The sequence below is a fragment of the Neophocaena asiaeorientalis genome, unplaced genomic scaffold (assembly GCF_003031525.2).
Source record: "Neophocaena asiaeorientalis asiaeorientalis breed wild unplaced genomic scaffold, Neophocaena_asiaeorientalis_V1.1 scaffold280, whole genome shotgun sequence".
Taxonomy (NCBI): Eukaryota; Metazoa; Chordata; class Mammalia; order Artiodactyla; family Phocoenidae; genus Neophocaena; species Neophocaena asiaeorientalis.
The window spans coordinates 5383034-5393213 of record NW_020185321.1 but is presented as its reverse complement, the minus strand read 5'-3'; the positions used below and the strand labels follow the sequence as shown (position 1 = coordinate 5393213).

The 10180-nt window shown below is 56.6% G+C and overlaps 1 protein-coding gene across 1 annotated transcript; it reads right to left on the bottom strand.

Annotated features, from left to right (window-relative positions):
* Positions 1-3301: 3301 nt before the first annotated feature.
* Positions 3302-10150, bottom strand: LRFN3 (leucine rich repeat and fibronectin type III domain containing 3). The gene is made up of 3 exons (XM_024733860.1): positions 9292-10150; positions 6293-7729; positions 3302-3910 (listed from the first exon to the last, which is right to left on the bottom strand). The coding sequence occupies exons 2-3, from the start codon at positions 7711-7713 to the stop codon at positions 3445-3447; spliced, it is 1887 nt and encodes a 628-aa protein (XP_024589628.1). The 5' UTR covers positions 7714-7729; positions 9292-10150; the 3' UTR covers positions 3302-3444.
* Between the last annotated feature and the right edge of the window lie 30 nt (positions 10151-10180).

The window sequence follows — 10180 nt, the reverse complement described above, 5'->3', positions numbered from 1 at the left end:
GCCTGCCCCCATGGGCCTCCTCCCACCTCCGACTTCTGAATGTGTAATAAGCTACCACTGGGTGTGTGTCCGCCTTCTGGGCCTGCATTTCCTGTGTCCACATTCCCCCCGACCAGCCATGGCCTCAGTCCTAGCACTTGAACCTAGAAAAGGTCCTTAATTCCTGCACTACAGGGAAGTCAGCTCCCCCTTCTAAGGACTGGGTCCTTGGATATCAGAGACCTAGGCTCTACAACTCTTCTTCCCAGTCTCTGCAATCTAGCCTGAGAACAGGGTAGCTGGACAGTGGTCCACATTGTCCCCTTCTGTGTAGGGGATGGAGGCCTCTGGTGAGGTAGTTTCAAATCTCTGAATCCATCCACTTCAGGTCCCAAACTCGTCCGGCCACTTTTCGGCCCGGACCATCACCGTAGCCCCCTCCCTGGTCTCTGCGCTTCACCTTTGTCCTGAACATGCAAACAGAACTGCCAGCTTCCTTGAGATCAGGGAGCACTAACTCTCCTCCCTGCTCAAAACCCTCCAATGGCTTCTCGTGCCACTGAGAATAAAACCCAGGCTCCTCCAAGCCACCTACGGGGCCCTGCGTCATCTGCCCCCTTCTGGCTCTCCAGCCTCAACACGGCATCATTCCCTTTATCCTCACCCCACTCCAGCCCCCTGGCCTCCTGCAGTGCTGTTCCATCTGTATGGAATGTCCTTTCCACCCATTGTGTAGTTAACTCCAACCTGAGCATCTCAGCAGAGGCGTTACTTCCTCCAGGAAGCCTCCTTCAACCTTTCTTCCTGGGTCAAGTCCCCTGGTTATAGGCTCTCACAGTTCCAAGGCTCTCTCCTGCATGACCTGTCTTGTCACCATACGTGCTTTACACTTGTTAATTTGACCCTTGTTTCCCCCACCAAATGGTGAGATATGGGAGGGCAGGACAGGCCTGTATTTGTTCAGTATTGAATCCCTAGCACGTTGCACACAGTGGGCACACAATAAATTGTTCAGATTTTAAAAGGAGGGTTGAGGGATGGCGCACTCTGGCTCCCCCTCATGGCAGACACTGGTATTTTGTAGCTTGGCGCTAGGAATCCATCCCATCCTCCCAGCCCCTGGGCCCTTTTACCCAAGACACCTCGCTCTCCCTGATGGCTTCACCTGACCTCAGCCACCGAGGGTAACAAACAAGAAGAAGAAGGAGGACTCTGGATGCTGCTGGAGGACTCAGGAGTCAGATCAGGTCCCTGGCACTTAGGTTGTTCCCTTGGCCGACGTAGGATCATTTCCAAGGCCTACACCCATCTAGAAGGCTTCGCCAGAATCTAGGATGTTATCCCACGAGGACAAGTCAAGCGAGCCAGATGATGAGAATGGCCCAACCAGTCTTGGGCTCTCTTCACCATGCCCCTCACACATCACTTCAGAGTAGAATGACAGAACCCGAGTTCCCTCCACATCTCTGCCTCTGGACCACTACAGGTGAGCTGAAGTCAGGGAGCGCTATCCTCTTACTGCCAATCCCATTCCTGGATCTCCAGTGAGGTTCAACATTTCCAAGGACCAGGGTTTAGTCCTGCAAACCTCCAGGCCTGGTGTCTGAGTGGGGGAGCCTAGAGCAGACCTAGACTGAGTGACGACCAGCCCTGGAGAGACGTGGGGCAGAAAGGCCCAGATCAACCTGAACCAGGCTCTAGACCCCGAGAATCACAGGGTCTACACTCCTTGTCTATAATTTCTTCCCTACTCCTCTCAGATCAGCTGGATTTGGCAACTGCCCAGCTGATCCCCTAACACTGCTCTCGCTGAGGTCACCGCAGCCTTGATATCATTAAACACAAGAGTCACTTGGGTCTGACTTGCCTGGTTTGCTTCAATCCATCCCTTCACCTACTGCTCCTATTTAGTCTTTGTTTTACCTACTGCTCCTATTTAGTCTTTGTTTTACCTACTGCTCCTATTTAGTCTTTGTTTTACCTACTGCTCCTATTTAGTCTTTGTTTTACCTACTGCTCCTATTTAGTCTTTGTTTTACCTACTGCTCCTATTTAGTCTTTGTTTTACCTACTGCTCCTATTTAGTCTTTGTTTTACCTACTGCTCCTATTTAGTCTTTGTTTTTTAGTCTAGGGTTTTATTTGCCTGTCCCTTAAATATGGAGAATTTGGTGGCCTCAGTTCCCCATCGCAGCTGACAGAGGCTTCATTTCTGTCCCCAGTTCCAGTCTTAGACCAGCGGTCCTAAGGCCTCCTGGCTGCCACGCCTTGGTGGCATGCTGACCCTCTGGGCCCCCCCATATCCACCAAGTCCCAGAGGCACTGGTGGTACAGTGGTGAGCACGGCTGCCTTCCATATCCACCAAGTCCCACAGTGGCCTCAGCATCTTCCCCAAACCTGCCCCTCCTCCCCGGTCCTGTATCAGGGCAGCTCCACTGTCTCTCCCCTGGCCAGAGCCCTGGGCCTTACCCTGGACACTTCTCTCCCCCACAGCCCTTCAGCTCCATGACCCATCCACTCAGCTTCTTGAATGTCTCTCTCACTCACCCCCTAGTGCCCTCCCCCAGGCCGGCTGTGGTCCAGCCTTGTCCTCGCCCACCCAGGTCCCTGCCCTGGTTTCCCCCAGGCTCCCAACCTCAGTCTTCTCCTCTGGTCCACCCTCCTCATAATGGCTAGAAGGATCTTCCTAAAGCCCAAACCTGACCCTCTCCCTCCCTTGCATAGACTCCTCTGTGGCTCCCCAGTACCATCAGGTTAGAGTCTGAGCTCCTCAGCCTGGAGGTCCTGAACCCTGCCCACCCTTCCTGCCTCACTTCTACCACGGCACCCCCAGTGCCTGGCACTTCCTAAGCCCTTGCTTGGGCTGTCCCTCTGCCTGGAACACCTTTCCCACTGCTCTTTGCCCATTTATCTCCTTCAGACGTCATTCTCAGATCACGTCTCCTTCATGAAGCCCTCCCTGACCACACCCTGGGCTGAGACAGGCCCCTTTTCTGGGCTCCTGCAATCTCCTAGGCTTCCCTCCTCACCACGACTCTGCTCGCTCTGAGCTATCACTGTCTGAGGGGCAGGGCTGGGGGCTGCCTGAGTCATTGCAGCATCACCCAGCACAGGGCAGGCCCAGAGAGGACACTCAAGGAACGTCTGTTGGTTAAAGGGATAACCATCCTCAGCCTCATCCAGGGACTTCAGACAGAACTGGGGGGTGGTTCTCTCCCCAGAGGGGGCATCCCAGCTCCAGACCCCTGAACGATCCCCCAGCCCCAACAGACAGAGACAAGGGCAAGGGCCCAGGCCCAAGCTTAGAAAAATAGGACTTTCTTGTTGTGTCCCGGTGCCCGCGACACCCTCCCCATCAGAGTTTTAAAAACCGTGAGCAATTTGGTGAGTCTGGAGCCAGGTCCCACAGGGTGTCCGGGTCCTGCTACCCCTGGAGCCAGAAGGGCCATAGAGGTGGGCGCAAAGCTAGGGTCCCATGGGTTCGTGGCTGGGCCCCCAGGGCTCACAGTCCAGCTGGACCACGGTGTGGGCCCTGGGTGCGGCCGGCTCAGGAGCCGGCGGGGCCGGCGTGGGGCCCAGGGCGCCATTGGTCTGGGAGCAGACGCTGCTGACAGGCGCAGGTGCCTTGGTCGTGCCCGGGGGTTGGCCACCGTGCACCTTGTAGCGCATAAGCAGCACGAAGATGAAGACCAGTACCGAGGCCACGATAACACCACCCAGTGCGATGATCATAGTGCCGCCCAGGAAGGGTGCGTGCGGGGCCCCGCAGGGCCGCGGCGCTGGCTCAGTGGAGAAGCGGTGGCAGCCCACAGGCCGTGTGGCTGTCAGCCCCGTGGCGCCGTCCTCGTACACGGCTAGCACACACAGATCGTAGGTGCGGCCTGATGCCAGGTCCGTCAACAGGAAGGAGCTGCTGTCGGCTGGGATCATCCTGGAGGGACAGACAGGTGGGAGTCAGGTCTCCGGCTGCCCAGCACCCACCCTGCACTCTGCCCCAACCCTCCGAGCTGGAGGATTTCCCCCCAGGCCACTGTCTCATTTCACCCTAGCCCCTGAGTTCCCTGTAACCACTACCGGAATTCCCTTTGGTCTGATACCCATCAGCTGCCCAATATCCCTCTTTCCACTATCCCTCTGTTAGCCTGTTTCACCCGAGCCCACCCTCTCATCTTCCCACTGCTCGAATACCCATGTGATCTCCCTGTGGCCTTAACGCCCAAATTCCCTCTAGTGCCGCTGCCCGCTTCCCCTCTGCGCTGCTGCCCAGCTTCCCGCTAGCCCCACTGCCCCCCACGTGGGGTTTCATTTTATACCCCACTGCCTGCTTCCCATCCTGCACTGCCCCCCAATTTCCCACCAGCCTCCAAGTTCCCTCTAGCTCTGCTGACCAGTTTTTCTCCACTCTCCTGCCTGACTTCACGCTGGTCCCCCCACCCTACTCTCCCCTAGCTCACTGCCCGAGTCCCTCCAGTTTACTACCCCATTTCCCGCCAGCCCACCACCGAGTTCCCTCCAGCCCTGCTGCCAGGCATCTCTCCAACTCAGCACCCAGTTTTGTTCTAATGCTGTCTGGTATCCCTCTAACCTGATGCCCATTTCCTTCTAGCCACACCCCCCCCACGTCCATCCAATTTCCCTCTAATCCCACCTCCCAGTCTCCCTCTAGACCTTCACCTAATTTCCCTCTGCTCCTCTGACTTTCCTCCAGCAGGTGCCTGGTTTCCCTTTTCCAGCTGCCTGACTTTCCTCTAGTGTTAAACCTAGAATTCTCTCTAATCTAACCACCCGATCCCCCCATACCGCTGATGCCCGATTTCCTTCTAACCTGCCAATGAATGTCCCCCAAGCCCCGCTGCCGCTGCTGTGTTATTATTACCGTATCCACAGCCTGCTTTCCAGTGCGTCCTGTCATCTGGCTCCATTTTCATTAAACTGATGTGCCTCAGTTATCATTGCTGAGTTCTTTTTCTCCCTGTTGCCTTATTTCTTTCCACTTCTGTCCCCTGATTCTCTTTCATCTCTCTAGCCTGGTTTCTATTTATCCTTATCTTTCCCATTCCCTTTTATCCTTAGTACCCAATTCCACTATATTTCCTTTGGTAGCATGGCACCCTGTTGCAGATTTAACTTGTTTTATAATCTGTTTTATTCTTAAACTGCTTTAATGAGGGAACTCCATGATTATCTCTAGGAGGGTGATGATCTAGGAGAGCATTTGTCCCGTCCCCTGACAGGCAAGGTAGATAGGACTTGTGTGATTTTCAGGTGTGGGCCCTCCATGGAATCTACTGAGTACCGCTGTCTACGAAAGGGAGTGGAAAAAGCTCATTGGATTTCCGGGACTGAAAAGGAAATCAAGTGACTATCTTTTGAGGTTTGGGCTTCTGGGGAGGCACAGGGAACCCAGGTACTGGGTTTACGAGGTGAAGACCCCAGGCCTTGGGAGGCCCAGTCCTCTGCAGCCAGGTGTCAGGGACTGTACCCTTGGCCCAGCCTGGCAGTGAGAACAGGGAGCCATCCACAGGCATCCATGCAAGCCTGGACTTGGGTGAGATGTGTCAGCACATCTGGATGAGAGCCACCACTAGTGACCACATGTGGCCACAGCAGATGTTCCATGTGCTCTCCGGCTTGGGGGCAGAAGTTATGTAACCCGCCTCTTGGAGTGTGTAAACCCCAAGTTTTGTGTTTGCAACAAGAGAAGGGAGAAGGGAGCCCCCAGCAGTCACCCAGAGGTGGAGCTTGAACTAGGTTTAATTTGATTTAGAAAACCAAAAGTTGAGATGTCACCATGTTGGAACTCCAAACACATGGAGCAGGTCGCACCGCACAAACGCAAAGCCTAATCTCTATGTAACGTCCTCCCCCATTTTCCTTTTAGCCTCTGGTCTGAGTTCCTTTGCAGCCAGGCTGCCTCACTGCATTTTTCCCATGATCCGTGTACTCTCCCGCTTGATCTCTTTTTCTTCCTGCAGACTGGCTTGAGTCTAGCCCTGTCATCTGGAAATACCCGGCTTCTCTTTACTACTTAAGTTGGTTTGTATCCCCTCAACTTTGCCCCTCACCCCCAATTATCTTTTTACTCTTCTGGCCTGATTAGTATTTATTCTTGCTGCCTTCTTTCATTTTTACCACTGCTGCCAGATTTCTTTTACCCTCTCTGCCTGATTTCTTTTACCTCTGCTGTCTGATTGCCTTTGTAACCTTGCAGCCTCATTTCCAGTGCTGCAACCTGGGGTATCAGTAGGTGCTCCTCCAGCCCTCCCTCCACCTCGCTCCCCCACCCAACCTGCCCACCGCCTGGACCCTGCACCTGTAGACGAGGATGTCGTCGGCTGAGCTGTTGTACTGGATTTGGTACATGCGGATGCCTGGGAAAGGCCGCTGATCTGGCCACTGGACTAGAGCAGCTGTGGCCCCATGCTCAGTCACCTGGACGCCACGGTCGGTAGGGGGCCCGGCGTCAGCCGCCTTGGAGGAGGCAGAGACCGAGGCAGCAGAGGGCGGGGTGAGGGCATCAGGATCCCCGTCCCGCGGGGGGTCGCAGCTTGTGCTGTTGGCTAGCTGGGGGGGCGGCGGGGGGCCCACGGTCAGCTCCACAGCAGCCGTGGCCTCGCCAGCTGCATTGGCCGCGATGCAGGTAAAGATGCCGCCATCGCCCGGCTCGGTGACCAGCAGCTCCAGCGTCCCGTTAGGGAAGGCGCGAGCTCGGCTCGAGTTGCCCAGCAGCCGGCCCTGGGGTGACACCCAGCGCACACGGGGCTCGGGGTCGCCCACTGCCCGGCAACGCAGGGCGGCTGGCCGACCGGCAGGCACGGCCAGGGGCGGCGAACGGTGTGTCACCACGGGGGGCTCGCACACAAACTCCTCCTCACCCACAGCCCAGAAGTAGCGGCCACCCAGGGCCGGCGGGGAGGCGCAGGCCTCGAGGTCGTCCTCCCGCGCCAGCCGCCGGAGCCACACCAGCTCGCAGTTGCAGTGCAGGGGGTTCCCGCCGAAGGCCAGCACCAGGGCGGACGCGGGGGAGCCGCGGGGCCTGGCCAGCAGTGGCAGGCGGGAGAACAGTGGGTCGGGCGGGATGGTGGTTAGGCGGTTGGAGGTCATGTCCAGCCGCGCCAGCTTGTGTAGGCGGGAAAAGGCGCCGGCGGGCACGGAAGCCAGTAGGTTGTGGTCGAGGCCCAGCGTGTTGACGTTGCCCAGGCGGCCCAACGCCTCCCAGGGCAGCTGTTCGAGGTTGTTGTAGGAGAGGTCGAGGTCCTCGAGTGTCTCAGCGCAGTCGTCCAGGGCCCCAGCCGCCAGCGCTGCCAGCTGGTTGTTGCTCAGGATGAGGTGGCGTAAGTTGACCAGGCCGCGCAGCTGCCCCTCACCCAGCGACGTCAGCCGGTTGCCGTCCAGGTGCAGAGCGCGCAGGGCGCGAAGGTCAGCGAAGGCGCCGGCGGCCACGTGGCGGATGGTGTTGCGTGACAAGCTCAGGTGCAGCAGGCCTGTCATGTTGGCCAGGTCACGGCGCCGCACGGTCGCGATGAAGTTGTCCGCCAGGCGCAGCTCGGCCGCCCGGCGGTCCAGCGAGGGTGGAACGAACAGAAGGCCTGCCCCCGGGCACAGCACGCTTAGGGGCAGGGACTGTGTCTGGCAGCGGCAGCGGCGGGGACACGGGCTGGGTGTGGCTGGCTGGGGTGGAGACGAGGCGGGGGCCAGCGGCAGCAGGCAGAGGAGCAGAGGGAGGACGGCCATCGCGGGCAGGGTCGGCCTGCAGGGAAGAAGGGGGGCGTTAGGGCGGGCTGAGGCCAGAAGTGGGGGGGTGGCTAAAGGGGGTTGGGGTGGTCTGAGACCAGAAGAGAAGGTCACAGAGCAGAAGACTTGGTCAAAGATGGTCAGAGAGAGGACTGGTCAGACAGATCAAAAGCCAGAGGTGACGGTCAAAGACTCAGAGAGATGTTTCCCGGGGGAACCCAGGGAGCAGAAATGTGCAAAGACGGTCAGAGGGAAGGGAGGTGATTCGAAACGGTTAGCGACAGTCAGAGAACAGGATCAGCAGTCAGGGTGGGTAGAAGGTAAGCCAGAGAGCTTTAGACATGGTCAGAGAGATACTCAGAGATGGCCAAAGAGAGGAGAGTTGGTCAGGGTAGTGGGAATGATTAGAAGTAGCCAGACATGACCAGAGAAGAGAGGTGGTTAGAGATGGTCAAGAAGATCAGAAGTGGACAGAGAGGGGAAGTGGCCAGGGGTGTTCAGATCCAGGAGAGATGGTCAAAGATGGTCCAAAATGGTCAAAAGGCAGAGAGGCAGTCAGAGGGAGGAGGAGAGGACAGACATGTCAGAGACAGCTGGACATGGGACAGCTGGTTAGGATGATGGGTGTGGGGAGAAGTCATCCGAGAGAGGAAAGGCAACCAGAGATGTTAGAAATGATCAGAGAACACCAATGAGCAAGAGAGACACAGAGAAGAGAGGTGGTCAATAAAGGCCAGGATGGTCACAGACTGGCAGCTGGAGTCAGGAGTGGGTGGAGGGCAAGAGAGATGGTGAAAGACGGTCCGAGAGAGAAAAGGCGGATAAAGGAAGTCAGAGAGGAGAGATGGATGGAAGCGGCTGGAGAGAACAGTGGTAGAAAAAGAGGTCAAAGATGGTCAGAGACAGTCACAGGTCAAGGCTTAGGGTCAGGGGTAGACACGGGCACGAGAGTTGCTGAAAGATGATTAGAGACCGGTACCTTGGACAACGATATCAAAGGTTGTCATTGAGTGAAACAGTAGACAGAGGTGGCTGGAGAGAGAAGCTGTGGACAGGGGGGTTAAAGATGATGATCAAAGACGGAAGTGGCAGACAGAGACGGTCACTGAGAGGAGAGGTGGCCAGAGGTAGCCAGAGAGAAGAACAGTGGACAGAAGTGTCAAAGATGATCAGAGAGAGGAGAGGTGAATAGAGATGGTCAGTGAGAGGAGAGGCAGAGAAAGGAGACTGGAGAGCGGAATGGTGGACAGGAGAGGCAGCTGGAGATGATCAAATAAGACAGATGGTAAGAAGATGCTGGAGAGCCAGGGTGGGGGGAGGGGGTGGTGGTGAGTGGGTCACAGACCTGGAGATGCCATCAACTGGGGAAGAGGAGGTTAGAGAGGGGCAGGGCTGGCCAAATGTCCAGAGAGTGTTTGAAGCAGAGCAGGAGCTGGAGGCAGACCCTTGTGAGGGGATATCTGTTTCCTGGGGAAACTCCAAAGGTGCCCAGGGGAACCTGGTAATCCTTACCTCCACCCCCAGTCACAAAGTTCCTCCCAAGTCCCTCCCCACTATGGGGCCTCCCAGTAGTCTTACCTGAGCTGGAAGCAACCCCAGGGAGCAGAGTCCTCAAGCTCCAAGGGGGTCAGGGGTCTGGAGGGGGTGCCTGGTCATTCCTTCCCTGTCCCCAAGGCCTCTGTAGAGGGACCGTCTGTTGTGTCTCAGCTCAGATCTGTGGCCACGGAGTCTTGACACTTTGATATCCTTGATACTTTGATAGACCTGGATACTTTGGGTCCTAGATCTCCAAATATTGGGCCTCTAAGGGTCCAGTTTTAGAGACCCAGGCCCCAGTTTGGGTTGCTTGGAGTCATGGTCTCCCAGCTCCAGTCCTGGGATGCTAAACAGTCAAATGGAGAGTTTAAGATCTGAGTCCCAAGTCCAGTCTTGGGATCCGATACTGGGGTGCTGGGTTCAGATACTGGGGCTCTGAGTCAAGATTTGCCCCAAATTTCAGTATTCAGGTTTGCAGCAAGGACTTCAGGCCCAAACTCAGGTTTAGGCCCTTTGGAATGCCAGGGTTCAGATCTTGGAATCTGAGGCCTAAAGTCTCAGGGTTGGGGTCCCAAATAGTGGGTTCCACGGTATAGAAATGAGAATCCAGTCCCAGATTTCAAGGTCCCAGGCACAGAGCTCAGAGTTCAGCTCCAGATTTGGGGTTTTAGATGCCAAATCTTGAGGTTCAGGCTCCAAATCTTGGGGTCCATATTCAAATTCTTGGGGTTCAGGCTCCAAATCTTGGGGTCCCAGGGACTGATGTTGAGATTTCAGCCCCAGATATTGATGTTCAGGCTCCAGGTCTTGGGGTCCCAGCCCCAAATCAGGCTCCCAGGCTTGGGCTTCCAGATCTCTGGAGCCAATCTCGGGGTGCAGGCCCCAGATTTCGGGGTGCGGGTCCTGGATCTGGGGTGGCGGCGTCCCGACT